This window comes from Peromyscus californicus, unplaced genomic scaffold (genome assembly GCF_007827085.1).
Source record: "Peromyscus californicus insignis strain IS unplaced genomic scaffold, ASM782708v3 Scaffold_10__1_contigs__length_136768540, whole genome shotgun sequence".
Lineage (NCBI taxonomy): Eukaryota > Metazoa > Chordata > Mammalia > Rodentia > Cricetidae > Peromyscus > Peromyscus californicus.
The window spans coordinates 129,295,815-129,314,274 of record NW_026294391.1 but is presented as its reverse complement, the minus strand read 5'-3'; the positions used below and the strand labels follow the sequence as shown (position 1 = coordinate 129,314,274).

At 37.2% G+C, this 18,460-nt stretch overlaps 1 protein-coding gene across 8 annotated transcripts in view; it reads right to left on the bottom strand.

Annotated features, from left to right (window-relative positions):
• Positions 1–18,460, bottom strand: part of Aff2 (ALF transcription elongation factor 2) — a 661,131-nt gene that overhangs the window by 122,637 nt on the left and 520,034 nt on the right. For all 8 annotated transcript variants that reach the window (XM_052740412.1, XM_052740432.1, XM_052740449.1 and 5 more), the window contains one exon: positions 13,674–13,770. In XM_052740412.1, coding sequence (XP_052596372.1) covers positions 13,674–13,770 — 97 coding nt within the window. The remainder of the gene's footprint in view (positions 1–13,673; positions 13,771–18,460) is intronic.

Here is an 18,460-nt window from a genome sequence, read left to right as displayed (position 1 = left end):
GTTGTGGTTCTGGTTTTGCTACTTATGGTACTAGCAAGAGAAAAAAAAAAACAGTATGCCCCAGTTTGCTTATTTTGAAAATGAAGACAATCATTCTTGCCCTTTCTATGTCAGTGGGCACATTGTTAACATTCCACATTGATGGCTGTGCTCAGAACTTCAATATGCTAAACAAATATCATTTGTGAGTGTTTTATACAAATGTGTTGGTGTATTGAGTTTAATGGTAAGCGATTGTTCGTGGATTTACCAAGTAGTGGTCAGGTCTCAGTATCAAACATATGCAGTTTACTGCAATAATGATAAGAAATACCATAATGCTGCTTTCTCCATATCAAGAATAGCTTGGAGGCCAGCCTGGGCTATAGAATATGACCCCATCTCAAAAATAACCCAAACAAAAAAAGCAAGCCACAGCCTCAGGCTTGGGGTTGTCTCTAGTTCTCTCTTGGGCTGGTGGTTTGGCAGATGACCCTTACCTCAATGGCTCTGTTGTCTGTTAACTTGACTTTAATTGAAATGGAGGCATAACATATCCTAGAAAAATAAAGATTTACGATACAAACTAGAAAAAAAAAAGAATAGCTCTGAGGTGAATGTAATACCACTGTCTGGAAAGCAGTATTAACAGAAGACTCTGAGGTACTGAAGAGACATAATGAAACAAGTGAGGGCCATCTACCATTTCATAGGTATGAATCCTCTATGATTCTTGGAACTTGATGGTAGAACACTCTGGGAACTGGAGGGAGAAGTATGGGTCACAAGCATGTTACCATTCAAATCTTTCTCTCCTTCACTTTTCCTTCCTTTCTGACCCTTCTGTCTCTGAGTGAAGCCTAGGATGATTAACAGATCTTTCTTGTTCTTTGAGATAGACTCTTGATGCACAGCCCAGTCTAGCATCAAACAAATGATCTCCCTGCTTCTGCCATCCAAATTCTGCAATTACAGGTGTGTGCTGCCATACCTAGCTGGCTGAACCCTCATTTTCAGGTTATCAATCCTTTAGAAACCCATCCTGCAACTTACACTTTAGGGATGCTCTTCACTTTCTCACTAACGTTCTATGACAAGCATATTGAAAAAGAACTGTATTCCAGGGGGAGGGCACTTCTCTTATTCTAAGGAGTGTTTATGAGCTGAGCCATATCTCATTATCATCATTTTACTATCCAAAGTATCCTGCTAAGCAACAAATTCATTTCCTCAGAATGGATGATGTGGATAGGCTCATAGCTGCTTGTTCATTAAATCTTCCTTTTTTTTTTTTTGGTTTTTCGAGACAGGGTTTCTCTGTGTAGCTTTGCGCCTTTCCTGGAACTCGCTTTGGAGACCAGGCTGGCCTCGAACTCACAGAGATCCGCCTGGCTCTGCCTCCCGAGTGCTGGGATTAAAGGCGTGCGCCACCACCCACCGCCCGGCCTTAAATCTTCCTTCTTAAAACTAAGAACTTAGTCTTTGTTTTATATAGAGAATCCATGTATTGCACTGAAGCTAAAATGGTTCATGGACAAGCATATGATGTAGAGTTCTCACCACAGAAAGGAAGAAATGAAGGAGAGTAAGTGGCTACCTACAGAACTCCATCTACTAGGGCATATATAACATTTGGGAAAGAAAGTGCTACATATAAGAAACTTAGAAAATATATTAGTCATCTTCTCTGTAATGTTTATAATTTTTCCAAAATTCTTTTGGGTAATTTTGACCCTCTGGTTATGATGAATTACTGTCCTTGTCCATTAAACCATAGAAAATTTAGAGAGTTGAGGTGGGGGACTTTCTAGAAGGAAAGCCTGAATAGTTACATCCAGGCTCACACATTATCCATCTATGATTTATAGAAAACAAATGTAATGCTATATATTTCCTTTATGTTGAGGTTGTCAAAGTGAGCACTCAGATGGCCTGGAGATATTGTACCAGTGAACTCATTTTGCAAGGATATGTGTTCAGGTACTGCTTGTTTTCTGTAATAAATAACAACATTGTCAGTCAAAACTAAAATATTATTTTATTAGTATTTCTGTGAATAACTTTTACTTTCCCACTTATATGCTTTTCTCTGTCATTCTCCAAGCATGTATGCCTAAGCTGAATCTTTACACTTCTTGGTAAAAAGAGAAAATTCAATCATTCAGATAATTTCAAATAACTGCACATTAGACAATGCAGCACTAAGACAGAGAATCAATTATTATATTGATTTTTATTCTTTTTTGCCACATATTTCTCTTTTATGTTTAACTATTCACATAGTTGTGCTGCATGACACAGCTGTGTCCCTACATAGTGACATGCCTTGGTAAATTTCAATGATTATCTTAGCTCAAGAAAGAACTTCCCTATTGACAAATGAACTCATCAGCAAGGTCTTCAAGTAGCTTCAAATCAATACCTACAGAACTAGCTAAATCAACTAAAAAGATATATACTGAGAGCACTTATCCAAATATAAAAATGATTTTTTTTTCAAAACAGCGTTTCCCTGTGTTGCCTTGCCTATCCTGGAACTCACACTGTAGGCCAGGCTGGCCTGGAGATCATAGAGATCCACCTGCCTTTGCCTACCAAGTGCTGGGATTAAAGCTGTGTACCACCAGAGACTAGCATAAAAATGAATTTCTTAATTACAGTACTTACATGCATTTCACTTGCATGAGTAAAATAAAAAAGAGACATTGTATCCTGGAGACTGGGGTTTCAACTAGCATAAAGTATATACACAGCCAGGAGGAAAGAGTAAGACAACTGTTACTCAACTTGTATAAAACCTAAATTCCTGGCTATATTTCTGATTTTACATCCAAGGACTAGGAAGATGCCACTTATCATTGTACTTTTAGTGGTACCTGGAAGAGTACACAGAAGTAGTACTATACATATAAGAGGCAGGGATAGAATTTTGGCAGGAGAGATTAGGGTAAATTTGTTTTGGGTTTAAAGAACCATGTCTTGCATCCAATCGTCAATAAACATTTACTATAGAAATGAATCAAGGATCTTGGCAGTTTGAGAGGCATGACTATTGAATTACAGAGTATCCTAAATGAATACAGGTCCATACAGGTGGAAATAGAAGACTCTGGTAGGAGAGATTAGTTCAAGGCTCATGTGTATGTGGGTCCATCCTACTATTAAAAAGAGGGCTCTTATTAACATTGCAAAGAGGAGGAGCTCTCACTAGTACTTCCATCCCACTTGGTGTCAAAAAATGTTTTCCATACTCTTCTGGATTTACTTCCAAGCTTGATGCTTATTACCTCACATTAGCCTGTGGTCCCTGCCTTCTTACTGTTCCATTATTTCTTTATTCTTACCCTGCTTTATGCTCTTTGCTAGAGTAATCTTTTTTTTTAAATTTTTTTTTCGGTTTTTTTGAGACAGGGTTTCTCTGTGTAGCTTTGCGCCTTTCCTGGAACTCACTTGGTAGTCCAGGCTGGCCTCGAACTCACAGAGATCCGCCTGGCTCTGCCTCCCAAGTTAGAGTAATCTTTTGAGATTCCAATTTGATCACATTGCTCTCATTTTCAGACTCTGGGGTGGGGCTGTAGCTTAGTATTAAGCATAAGCAAATTCATTTCTATTTGCCACTGAAGAGCCAGCCAACCAACAAACAAAAATACCATGTTTCTAGATTCCCATTGCTCAGTAAATTACACATGAACCTCATCTACCCTTGTGCTTACATAGGACTCTACTATGATCATTGCTGATTGAACAGCTGCCATGTGGCAGGTCCCACTTATTCTTATGCATATTTTATTATATGACAACCAGTTTTTTTAGTGCCTGTCCAAAGATAATTGACAATAGGATTCAGAAGTATATGCTTTCATAAAGGCTTACTCCCTTATGCTGTCTCTCATGAAAGACAGAAAGTCCTTTCTAATGACTTTGATTTGTCAGCTAATGATTTCTTCCAGAGTTTATGTTTTGGCTTATTGTAACTTAGTAGAAAGTGTACTATTTAATTGGTAAAGAACTATCTCACATATAAAAGTCACTTTTGACAGTAATTTTCCTCTAAGGAAGCACAGAGACACTAGGAAAGAACATCTCAGTATGGCCTGGACATTTTCATTTTCCCATTAGAGGAGCCAATGAAAGTGACTCTTGGTCACTATTCTCCTGCTGTTTGTGGATTTAAAAACTCAAGTTTTCTTTCTCCCAACCAATTTGTGCCCTCTTTCCCTTCACACTAAAATAATACCCAAACAGTGTTGTGTGGTCTTTCCATAGAAGACTGTCAATACAATAACAAAAACTCTCTCTCCCTACCGTGTAAGAAGAAAAAAAATGGGCAATGTACTTATAGTAGACAGCAGATACTTAGTGCTTCTTATTTTCCAAAACATACATCAGTACACTTGCTGCTGATCAAATAACTTTATCATTAGCACACTAGTGTTATCAGTTTTTCTGTCCCTTCAGATCACATTATGTTCAGGATGAAGAAGGAACAACAATTTTTAATCCATATGGCAAATATTGAGTGAATTATACTCAGTTTCCATATTGGAAAAATGAGGCAACTGAAGTGAAATATCTCTTTGTCATTTTCAGCTCCAGCATCCTATATTTTAATATACATATGTATGACTAGGGGCTAAATATGAAACTTGTCTACCTCCATTAGCAAAATAATAAGTTTGAGCAAATTTATACATTTTTAGTGAAACAGTCTACTCATTTTAAATATATATTTGATAAAAGACGGTATGGTTGTTTACATTTAGTAAGTTCTGCTTTAAAAAAAACCTACTAAGCCACTTTTATTCTGAATGGCTAATGTTAGAGTTGTAGCTATCTGGAATTTGGACAACTCTTTTGCTCTTTATTCTTGTTATAAATAGAAAAGTAAACATGGAAGCCCAAGAATAAGATAAACTCTGTTCCATTCAGAACATGATCCTTGGTGTTTAAATCTTGTCTAGTGGCTTTTCTATCTGAAGGTCAATAATTGGTGAGGGTATAGGATAAAAGCATGCTTGACACCTAGACCAAAACCTCAGTTACTTTTGTTTCAAAGTCAGCATATCAAATTAAACATCTTACATTTTTAATTTAGAAGTATTTTATTACCAGAATTTATGAGATACATTCATGTATCTGTATTTTAGTCTAGAATTCTGATTAAAATCAAAGCTTGGAAGCTTCCCATAAACTCATGCACACATGGTACATTTCCCTGAGCTTGCTTACTAATGACTACAAGTCACAACCTCCATGCTTCACCCATGCATTAAGACAGAAGTTAGGGAGATAAAGGGATTTAAGAAAAGTAACACAATTGAATAAAACAGGGAATAGATTGAGAGCAGAGATAGGGACACTGCTCTTTGGCCACTTCAGCTCAAGGTCAGTGACAAGAGCAATATGGTCATGCCTCTTTCTTCTGACACTTCAATTCAGATGTGCATATAGTGATCTGTAGCTTCTCAGAGGTAGCTGATGCTTCTACTGCCATAATCTTTATAGAGGCAACTTGTGCTATATGCCCTTGTGGATGGAAAGTCTATGACCATCTTCTCATACATGAGTGTTATCTATTCAGACATTTAAAATATACTTAATACTTCTGTTTGAATCTAACACAAGCACTTTACCATTACAAGTGTCTGATTTAAGTTCACTACGAAAAAAGTGTCAAGCTTAGTGAAAGAGACATTGGATTTGCAATAAAAAATTCCCATATACGGATAATTTATGAAGTATAATAAACATTACCTAGCATATGGTCCCTACCAACCACATGACAAGCCCAACATACAAAAGCATTGTGCTTCTATGCATCTTTGCATGCTCAAGGCATTCCATTATAGAGAGACTGCAAGCCAAAATATTTGGTACTAAAAGTGCAAAAAACATAATTACAATGAACAAATTCAAGACATGGGTTTCTGACTTGCGAGAAGCATATGAAAAATCGTATCATACAAACCTTAAGCAGTTTTTTTTCATTAATCAAGTCTCTATGCTAATACAGCCAAATGGAAAATGCAATCTTGGGACCATGAAGACCAATGCTATTCTATTAACCTTATACGTTATTCTATTTATTTTCTTGTCTTAAATGAATAAATTAAAATGCCCTCTCTTTCTTTAATTGCTGGGTCATCTGAGTATGACAATGTATGGATTTTATTCAGTTACATTCTGTACTCAACAGTCCCAACGCTATCATTTTGTGGAGGATTTCAATGAAAGACAATGACAGATAAACTGTTTACATTAAGAGACGCTATTAAAGTTATTTTGCAGCCAGTTTCAACCTAATCTGCTGTTTCTCTATTTCTGAGAGGCTGACCTCTCTTGCTGTGTATTCCATATTGATGTCATTACCAAAGAGGCCTTCCCTAGCCTTTCTGCTGATAACAAAGTAAATGGAAATGTGGTGAAACCTTGGGGAGGCAACAACTTGTTCAGCGTGATGAGGTAGAGCTGTGGTCACAAAACAGGAATGATTACAGCAGGGAAGAGTATCTGTTGTCACAACTAATATATTCACTACAGCATATCAACTCTAAAAGAACCAGCTGATAGCATGAGTAAAATTCATTTCATCTTTTTCACTAGCAATTTTTTCCTCATTAAATCAGGCTTTCAGTTTAAGTTGGCTAATGTATTTGGGAAGTTCAGTATAGGTATAAGCAGCTCATCTAAAACCTGTCAGAATGCCCAAGGTTTCCACTATTAGGAATTTTGTGTCATTTGAAATGATTAAATAGCAACTTAGTCAGAAAGTAACCCACCAGCAAACAAGAAATGTTTCATATATAAAACCAAAATCAAGAGTAAGTATTGAAATTGAGTTTTTATATGTGTGAGGTTGTTCTAAATCTACAGAGAAAGCATGAATTAAAATAATGAAGTGGAGGGCAAGAGCTAAAAAAGCATTTTTTCTATAATTCTAATATGTTTGAGATACCTCAGCTTCTAATTGAAAAGTACACATGATCGCTACTAACTTTGAATTAGGTGTATGTTTCAAAGGGTGTTAGACTAATTCTTATGCAGCTAAACAAATTTGGGTACATTGAAACTACTTAGGTAATATATCCAGAAACAAGACATTAGAATGTGTTGATCTCAAAGAAATTTTAAATTGTTTGACTATTTTTTTAGGAATTTAAATGCATTAATATAAACATATTTTCAGAATATAGACCAATTTCTATCAGCCCTTATGGAGAATATTTTAAAAGTATGCACCATCTAATTTATTATAGACTATATGATTTTAAAACACTAAAAAACATAGAACCCCAAGGTTTAGTTACAATTCTTTGGCTGAACCCAGTCATTAACTGAACATTTCCAATCATATTAAAAGTTTTTTGAATTTCTAAGTGGGCTAAATGAAGTCTATGTTTTCAGTCTGATTCATATTAATAAAAAGATAACATTACTGTTAAAATGTCCTAATGGCAATTTCTAGAAATGTGTGTGTGTGTGTGTGTGTGTGTGTGTGTCCTTTATATTTATATTTCTGAAATATGCTGTCTGTCTATACAATCAGTCTGAGGTGAGTTGGGTTATAAGAAAGCTATGTCCTTATCTGAGAAAGTTTCAGATACCGAGCATCACAGAGCATCCTGCCTCCAGAAGACAGCATACTACAAGCTTGGATCTAGGTTAGTCAAATACTGTGCTATCATTTGGTAAAATAATAAGCAAAGGTTTACCTGGTTCTATACATGTACTGGATGAGTTTTGGAGGCTGGCCACTATACATTTGAAAAGTCTTTGGAATTGACCAAATTCTAGAGTGCTTAAAACTTTAAAGACAGAAATTTTAATAATCCTGTCAATATAATTCTGTTGTTAAAAAAAAAAAGCAGTTGAGACCGATTAGCCTGCTTCTATTGAAAGAGAAGCACAAAGTCTACATCTTTAGATCTTTCATTGAACTGCAAGCACAGCATCAATAACTGCTTTTCAGCTGTAAATGAAAATTGATTCCAGGTTTAAATTTCCATTTTCATGGGTTCCTTTAATCCTAAGAAGCATAAGAAGAAAAATTTGAGAAAAAGGGAAACAGAGGGTTCAGTCAAATGAGGCAAGGCTATGCAGAGAATGTGATATATCCCCACTAAGGAGATCATCATCTTGTATCCAGCTACTGATCCCCAGTGAAATGATCATAGCACTATTGCCTGCTCTGGATGACTGACTTGAAATTGGTAATTCAATAATTTTGCAAGGGGAAGTCTAGAGATGGAAATATATCTGAAATGTCAAAAATCCCAGATGACAAGTCAAAATTCAATCAGCTAGTGATAGACATCATGTGACTCCCCCAGTCAAAACCATTCCATTGAAATCCACCTGTTTTTTTCTTTCTTTTAAACACAATATTGCAACAGAAATCGTCACACAAACACTAAATACAAAGCATTATTTCTTATTCCAACACTGTTCTCAAACTTTGTAGTATCTTCTGTGAACTTAAAGTGGTGTTTCTGTCTTATTTGGGGTTAGCTTCTACAGGGGAAACAAAGGGAATACAGCATTACAGGAGAGCCTTTAATCCTTTTTCTGGAGCAGAGCAAGAGCTATCTCAGAAAAAGAAGAGACCAACTGAATTCAAAGTGTATGATTCAACTGTCTGTCTACACCAGTCCTTTTAAGAAGAACTTCCAGAGGCATGTAATTTTCTGAGGACTTGATACAGTGTCATTGGTGACCTAGCTTTTATTCCTGAAGATGCTGACTTAAAATTGCCAGGGCCCAGAGAAGTTAATGTCATCCATACCTGACTGATACCCTTAAATGACAGTTAAAACATTCAATCCAATTCTTAGTAAATACTATGGACACCTAAGCCAAAATGAAGAATAATGTCTATTCCCTTGTATATCTAAGAGAGAATTTCAGTTAACACTAAATGGGCTACAAGGAAGGATAACCACATATTTATCATGGTTAAAGTTTTCCACATACTTCCTCATAACTAATTTTTCCTTTCAACACTCCTATGAATTAGACAAGATTGTTTTATCCTAATTCACTCATGAGAAATCTGAGACATCAGGATGTTTGGCAATTTCTCCAAATGTGATATAATTAGTATGTATGAAGTAGGCCTTATTACCAGGCATCTCCAGTCCAGAAACTACACTTTTAATGTTATACTTTTAATTTCTGATGGTTAGGAATACACGACTAATAAACATTAAGACAAGATGGATTCTTTTCATTCAAGTTTGTCAACATGCTGGCTATTTTTCTGTACCTAATTTAGTAGTTCTCTTTAGCTTCCCATTCTTTACAGGAAAAGGGAAAGTGGACAGAACTATATTTCAAAGAATACTAGAATTTTTATTTTATCAGACATAGCCATAACAATGATGAATATCATATAAAGTGATGTGTAACTGTTATGCCCTAAGCTTTAGTCTGTCATGTCCTTTGATATGTATTGGTCCACTTCATCATTGAACCTACTATGACTCAATGGGTAGGTGCTACTGTTATCTTTACATTATAGAAACTAGAACTTTTGCTAAAATTCATTCAGTTTGAAATTACTAAGACTAGGATTAAAACTCAGATCTGTTTGACTATATGTCTGTTCTCATACTTATTGTTCAATAGTGTCTTAGCATGGGTACACCATCTTAGAGCACACCAAATCCATGTCATCATTTCTCAAAGTCCTTAATAGGATGCAAACTACACTAGGAATGTGGAAAAACACTTGTGTTTTCATTTTCTTTCTGCATATGTGACTTGTATGTTCTTGATGTTTCTGGAAATAGAATGGTCCCAATAATAAGACAAATTAATAATGCCATATTATTTACATGGCCCCTTATTACCCAGATGAAAACAATGTCAAGTATTAAATTACTTAGTAAGACAAACATAAAAAACTATACAGTGATTATACTTATTTTTCTATGCTAAAAAGTGTCAATACAAATGTCCATGAAAATATTTGCTCTTAGGTATACAAAACAGCACTAAATAGTAGCCAAAAGGCAGAAATGCCTGAAATATCAATAGGTGAACAGATAAACAAAATGTGCTTCATCCAAACAATGGAATATTATTTAACCATAAATCTGAATAAAGTGTTAGTATATGGTACAACCTTAAATAACTTAGGAAACAAATCATTATGGTAAGTGAAGCCAAATATTAAAAGGGTCACACATTGTGCCATCCCATTATAGAAAATAGGCAAATCCATGAGGATAAAAAAAATTGATTCGTGAGCTATCAAGACCAAATAAACTATTTAAATAGACCAATAGCCCCTAAGGAAATAGAAACAATCACGAAAAGTCTCCCAAACAAAAAAAGCCCCAGACGAGATGATTTCAGTGCAGAATTCTATCAGATTTTTAAGGAAGAGGTAACACCAATACTCTTCAAATTGGGCTACAGAGCTTAACAGAGGATTCTCAACAGAAGAATTTCAAATGACTGAAAGACATTTAAGGAATTGCTCAACATTCTTAGTCATCAGGGAAATACAAATCAAAACAACTCTGAGATACCATCTTAAACACCTGTCAGAATGGCTATGATCAAAAACACTGAAGACAGCTTATGTTGGAGAGGATATGGAGCAAGAGGAACACTCCTCCACTGTTGGTGGGAATGCAAACTTGTGCAACCACTCTGGAAATAAGTATGGCAGTTTCTCAGAAAATTGGGAATCAATCCACCTCAGGACCCAGCTACACCACTCTTGGGCATATACCCAAGAAATGCTCAATCACACCACAGAGACACTTGCTCAACTATTTTCATAGCAGCATTATTGATAATAGCCAGAACCTGGAAACAACATTGATGCCCTTTAGCTGAAGAATGGATAAAGAAAATATGGCATGTATACACAGTGGAGTACTAATCAGCAGTAAAAAGACAATGATATCATGAAATTTGAAGGCAAATGGATAGAACTAGAAAATATCACCCTGAGTGAGGTAACCCAGACTGAGAAGGACAAACATGGTATGTCACTCACTCATAAGTGAATATTAGATGTAATACAAAGTATAACCAGACTATAACCCACAGCTCCAGAGAAGCTAGTTAGCAAAGAGGACCCTAAGAGGGACACATAGATAGCCCATCAAAGGAGAAATAGATGAGTCCTACATGAGCAAATTGGGAGTGGGGAGTAATAGAGGGCAAAGAATGGGGCATGAGAACATAAGGAAATGGGAGGGTCAAGCTGGAACAGGGACAGCGTGGGAGAACAAGGAAAGAAATACCATGATAAATGAAGACATCATGGGAATATAGGAAGGGGCAGGATGCCAGGGAAGTTCTCAGGAATCCACAAGAATGACCCTACCTTGGACTACTGGCAGTGGTCGAGAGGATGCCTGGACTGGTCTACTCTGGTGACTGGACTAGTGAATACCCTAACTGTCATCATAGAGTCTTTATCCAGTGACTGATGGAAGCAGATGCAGAGATCCATGGCTGGGCACCAGGCTGAGCTCCAGGAATCCAATCGATGAGAGAGAGGAGGGATTCTGTGAGCAGTGGATGTTGAGATCATGATGGGAAAACATGCAGAGATGACCAGCCACAGTAGTGGAAACCCATGAACTATGGACTAATAGCTGTGGAGCCACCATAGGACTTGACTAGGCTCTCTGGATATGTGAGACAGTTGTTTAGCTTGGACTGTGTGTGGGGCCCCCAGTCAGGGGGATTGGGATCCATCCCTGGTGCATGGGTGGGCTTTTTCGAGCCCAGTGCCTAGGATGTGACACCTTGCACAGCCTTGGTGCAGGGGGAAGGGGCTTGGACCTGCCTCAGCTCAGTGTGCCAGGCTCTGCTGACTCCCCATGGGAGACCTTGACTTGGAAAATGTGGGGATGGGGAGTGGGTTGGGGGGAAGGCTGGGTTGGGAAGAGGGAAGGGGGGGAATCTGTGGTTAGTGTGTAAAGTAAATAGAAAATTTCTTAATAATAAAAAGAATAGATTAGTGAGCTACCCTCAGGGATTAAGGGAAAGGATGAATGAGTATATTTCATGGGTATAGAGTTTCCATTTGGGATAATGAAAATATTTTGGGATTGGTGATGGATGTACAAGTCTGTCAATATATTGAATGTCACTAAACTATGAATTTATAAATACTTAATTTTATGTTATATAATATTTAATAATAAAAGAAAAAAGAGTTTTAAATCATATACTCTTGTAAAAGTGTGCTAAGTCTCATAAATCCACTGTTCACCAAATGTTGTCATTACTACCAAATGACTATAGCCTTCTAAATTTCTTAACTTGTCCTCAAAACTCTCTATAGTGGCTTCTCTGTGAATGCCTGAAACCTTGTGAGCACTTCCTGCTTCCTGAACTCTATCATTTTGCTATACTGTGGCCATTTCAGATTCTCTATTGAATGAAGGAACTTTAGCTATGTCTGGTCAGAAGGCAGCAGGCTATAGATGCTTCCAACTCATCATTCTGTATCAGTACTTTAAATGCTATCAGCAAAGTTATCTTAAAATCTCAGATGATTCAGGTCAATGAGTCTGATACCACTTTTTAACTTAATACCAAAAAAATGATACTATGAATTATAAAGCAGAGTACATTTATATATTCACATAGAGAGAAAATCAATGTTCAAAATTTACTCTCAGTTATTACTACAATCTGATCTAAACATTTACATTAAAATTTAAGGTCGCAGCTACAAAAATCAATGATGTAGAATTTTTGCTTTGTTTTTGTTTTATCTACAAATGTGATGCTCTTGTTATTGGCATATTAAATGCAGAAAGCAGAAATGACAGACATTGCAAATGAAGTGTGTGTTTCACATTTGTTATGAAGCCCACAAGTCAAGGAAGAGAGGGACTGATTGCATTTGGTAAATGCACAGCCAGAACCTTGGAAACAGCTGTGAGGTTGTGAGGGTGGAGGTAGTACTCTACTTGTGCTTGTTCTTGATAGTTCACTAAACTTGCAAATATGCAAGATTTATATATAATCAAAACTGCCTTGTGTACTCCATATTTGGTGGCATAACCAGAACCCTACATTTGGAAAACTGTACAGGGATCATTGATATTATACACCATTGCTGGTACTTATAATGCTATTTTACTTTTTAAAACCAAGAAGTGCAATCTCATCAGAAATGATTAAAAAAAAAACATTACAATCATCTCATTTGGGGAGAAAGTACTGAGAATACTAATAGTACAGAACAGAAGAAATCAAGGACAATTAAAAGCTTTTGATGAATGCATGTTGCTGCAACATTCATTCTCAGTTCCATTGTGCATCTTGAAGAAGAAATGGAGCAGTCACATTTACACCAAAATTAATGGGTGTAAATGCTAAGCTTCACACTGGAATCATCCTAGTGGACATGACATGTCACCTAAATACAGCAAGTTGTTCAAAAGACAGAAAGACAGTACTCTCTATGGCTTATTGATGAGCAGTATTTGTGTACAGAAAACAGAGAGATGGAAGGAAGTGAAATTGGTTTTAAAGAGCACAGCATCTACTTGCTGTAGCTTTAATGAAAGTGAAAGTTGATTTCACCTGTTCCTAAATACGATCATCTTTATTTCTTTCTCTCCCTGAAAAAGGAATAGGCTGTGTTTATGAAAGCCATTGTATTTCTTTGTGTCCACCCACTTCAGGCCCAATGCAAAGATCTTAGATCCTCCTACCTGGTAGAGCTCATTGGCTGTGCATTGAGTTGTCAAGGTCTTCACAGGCTCAAGGTCATCTTCATCACTGCTCAGCTTCAGGTCATCCTCAAGTATCCTGAAAGAAATCAGAGTGGTATTTGTGTTACAAAACATCTTGTCTAATTATTCTCAGATACATCTTGCAATGAGAATAAAACTATTGTTACTGTAATCTGACAGCTGCAATTCTGTCAAAAGTGCAGAGGGAACCAAGATTCTTACAGCTAATTAGATATTTGAGCTCTTTTAGTTATGTCATACACTGCACACATATCTTCTCTCTCTAACTTACCCTAAATCAAGAGAGCAATAGATGATTTCATCATCTCCAGAGACAGCAGGAATCTATGTATTTTGACTATTAAAAGGATAATAAATGTTCTGGTCAAGCACTATCAGGTTATGGGGGATTGCATCTCTATAGGAAGTTTCTTTGACTCTTCCAGGCAGGAAGACAGGCATGATAACAGTGCCAGGCTGCTCTGGGGGCTATTGGGGTAGACTGCTGAGGCTCTCTGCATGATAGAGGTCAAGTGAACTTTCACTGCCTCTCTGTGCTGGGCAGCTCAGTGACCACAGAATTGCTGAGCGAGAAATGGCTAGGCATTAACCTTTTGATATATGATCCATTTCTTGCAGTAAAATTTGATCCATCAAGGTATCTGAAAAATATGAGAGTTTTAGCTTTTGGTGATGAACTGGCACTTTCAAGACTGTTAGGTGGCCAGATAATACCATTAGTTTTGACAAGTGTTAATTTGAGTGCTATCTATCTTTAGAGTCTAGGTTGGAGTTAGAACAGGAAGAACAGCTTATTACCTTGAAGTTCCAGTTACATAGCCTTCAATGACCAATTTGTTTTCATCGTTTAATTGATTCAATATGAATTTAGAGCTCTTTAGGATGCAAGTGGAGGGATTCTCAACTATTCTGTACCATTTCCTAACTCCCAGGCACAATGCTCTGCTCTTCTGTTCTTTTTTTTTTTTTTTTTTTCTTCCTGGGTTAACATCAAGCTCAACTCTAAAGCCAAAATTCTATTCCTTAACTCTAGCTATCATATACTATGCCCTCCCATGGCTCAGTCAAACTTAATTCCTTTACAAAAGTTTTCTAGAAAGAATAATCTCTACAAAGACTCTCTCCTTCCTATATAAGTTCCCTAAACTGTGGCTGGATCACAGCACAGTTTTCCACAGTGCTTCCCTCATTGCCATGTGGGCGACAGGACACATTTGATTCACTTCCATCTTCTTTTTAGCATCTTTCCAAAAAGGATAGAGTCTACCAACTTCATTTTCTATACAAGAAAGGAAAGGTTCGGATAGGTGTACTACTTTACTCAAGGTCATACAATAGCACAATATCAGTGCTAAAATTCCCATTTCTGGAGTTCCATTTGTATTATTCATCTATAAGAAGGAAGGGAGAAGAGGAAATGAGGCTTCTAATTTGTTTTAACATGGAATTTTATTTTAGAGGTCTTGTTCAATTATTGGAAAGGGCTTCATGTCATAGTGGGTACATAATAATTCTCCAAAGAAAGCTTAGCTCCCCTATTCCCATACTCAGCCATAGAAGCCCAGGATACAGATATTAAGGTCTAAACAACAACAAATGATGCAAAGGGTGATGAGAAGGACACGTATTTGAGTTGGTTTTAGATCAACTAATTTGGCAGGATTTATGACTGTCCTGAAAACAACTAATGACTGTCTTGGAGATCTTAGAGGAGAAGAATATGTATCTTGACATTTCAAGTTTTGGGTTTGTGGCTCTAAAGAAGCAGTTCTTTATAATTTGTCCCCGGAAATGAAGACTGTATACTGTATCATTTTTACAAGCTGTAGAATCAAATATTTTAAAACTATCTGTGCTTATAATTGTAAAATGTTTTGCTCTGTGTGTGCATTTGTATATGTTAATATCTGTCAAAGTGGCCAGCACAATAAATGACACAAGATTCATCCATTTGTAGTGGTTAATTTCCTGAGTCAGGTAAAGTGCTACACATGTGGTATATATTGTGTACCCTAGTAAACTTGCCTGAGGACCAGAGGACAGAGCCAGTCACTAGATTAGACATAGAGGTCAGGCAGTGGTGGCACACACTCTTAATCCTATCACTTGGGAGGCAGAGATCTGTCTGGATCTCTGTGAGTTCAAGGTCACACTGGAAACAGAGCCAGGCAGCAGTGGCACACACCCTTAATCATACCACTTGGGAGGCAGAGATCTGTCTGAATCTCTGTGAGTTCAAGGTCACACTAGAAACAGAGCCAGGCAGTGGTGGCACACACCTTTAATCCTATTACTGGGAAGCACACATGCCTTTAATCCCAGGAAGTCATGTCTTGCCAGAGAAAGATATATAAGGTGTGATGAAACAGGAACTCACTATCATTAGACTGAGGATTTCATAGAGGTAAGAACTAGTGCCTGGCTGTTCTGCTTCTCTGATCTTTCAGCTTTCACCCTGATATCTGGCTCTGGGATTTTTATTAAAAGATCATCTAAGACTCAAATGACATCTGGCATCCAACTTGTGGGGCATGAACTCACAAAAAAACTGCTTGCCTGTGGCCTTGTAGGCCCCATCTCAGACCTGAGCTGCATGTGGCCAGAGTCTCCACCCCATGTGGGCTGGAGTCCCTAACCCCTGGCTAAGGTTTTGTTGCAGCCTCTCTGCAGCAAACTCCCTAGGCCCAGGCTCCAAACATGCCAGAATTAGTTGCTTTTGCATGTTCTCCCTGGCTCTTTGGCTTCTCCCCTCTCCCAGTGGGTTGTGGCTTTCTCTGGACCCCCTCCTCAGGCTGCTTCCACACCATCATCTGAACTGTCACTGTCAGCAGACTTGGTGAGTCAATTGGGATTTCTTTAAGGGAGGAATTAGTTAAAAGAAAGTTTTTTCCCACATTAAAAAATGGGAAACATTTTTACCATGGAGGGTGTTTGGTCTCTGTTTGATAACACATTAGGTGGTCTAAAAATGGAACAATTAAATGAGAGGATAATTAATGTAGATGGGATTATGTAATGTCAATTTGAAATATTATCTGTTTGGTATTTTTTGTTATATCATTAAAAAAGTTTGTTAATATGAGTGCCAAGATAAAAATTTTAGAAAAATTTGTTAAAAAAGATCATAGAGAAATTCAGACCCAGACAGAAGAATTTAAAGGTGAACCAATCTCAGCACTGAATTATACAGTTACAGAGAAAAAGCCTAAGGCTTTCAAATAGCCAATCTTAATCTATCCAGTAACCTTACAGGAACTGCCCACTGCTCAAGGCTATGTAAGAGCTAAATGGACTCCTGTGCAGATGTTATATTTGAGGAGATTCAATGAAGCTATTGTGTCTTATGGTTTGCATTCTCCATTTGTGAAGCAGATGTTAAACTCGTGATCAAATTGTAATAGAATTATTCCTCAAGACTGGAGAGATTTGGTTACAGCTGTCTTGGAAGCTGGTCCCGAATTACAATGGAGGACCTGGTAGAAGGACGAGGCTAAGACCATTGAGCAATGAAGTAGGGCTAGAGGTATGGAAATCTCCCAAGATCAACTTCTTAGAGAGAGATATTATGCTAATTTATAAAGGCAATCTCTATATGATGACCACACCCTGGTTTTATGCTGAATGGCAGCCTTGAATACTTGGGGCAGAATTGAAGAAGTAGGAAAGAAAATTGAGTCATTTACGAAAGTTATACAGGGCCCAAAAGAAACCTTCAATGATTTTCTACAAAGGCTATCTTCAGCAGTAAATAGAATGATACCAAATTTAGAAGCTAGACAGATAATAATTGAATCTCTCAACTTTGAAAATGCTAACATACAATGCAAAAGAATAATTAAGCCATTAAAGGCAAGTTCAGCATCCTTGGAGGTATAGATCTGAGATACAAATAAATATTGACTCTCATGACCATGATGATACTTGGATAGGAGAGGTGATTTCCAGAGGTTTGAAGGAAAATAGTAATGTCAGATGTTTCAATTGTAGTAAACAAGGTCACCTAAAAAGGTATTATAAACAGGGCATTCCTAGAAACAATGTTTTTTCAAGGAACAATGGCAACAGAATGCCCCTCCCTTCTGGATTATACAGAAGGTGTGACAAAGACAAACACTGAACTAAGGAATGTAGATCAACAAGGGACAGACAAGGTAATCCTTTGTCTTTGCTGTTGGGAAACCCTCTGAGGTGTCTCTCACAGGCCCCTGTGACAAATTTAGTTCAGTCGTCTCCTGCCATCATGGAAGAAACCCCTTCCCAGAGCAATTAAAGAACCTAATAATGCCTATTGTAAAAACTCATACTGCTCTGGATAATAGAACAGCTTTAGAAAATAAAACAGAAATTTAAGGAGAAATTATAAATCAAAATTGATAAATATTAGATTTGGGAACTCCCCAAAGTTAGGGTTGTAGAAGGGTTTTGTTTTTGTCTTTCAGGGGAACAAAAGTATCCACCTAAGGAATCTGAAAAACACTGGACAAATGAGATATCTGAAGACAAAGGGCAAATCATCCAGAAAAAAAATGTCCCATGAAAAAGATTTTCTGCAGTGAACCATGACCATGCCTAACAGCAACTTTGAAGTCTCCAAAAAGATGATAGAGCCTCACAATGATGACTCCTTCAGGACAATGATAATGCCATTAAGCTGACAAATATCACCAAAAGTTTGTCTTTGGACTACAAACTACTCAGGATAATATCAAGATGGCTAGCTGAGATGATACAGCCTCACAGACTAC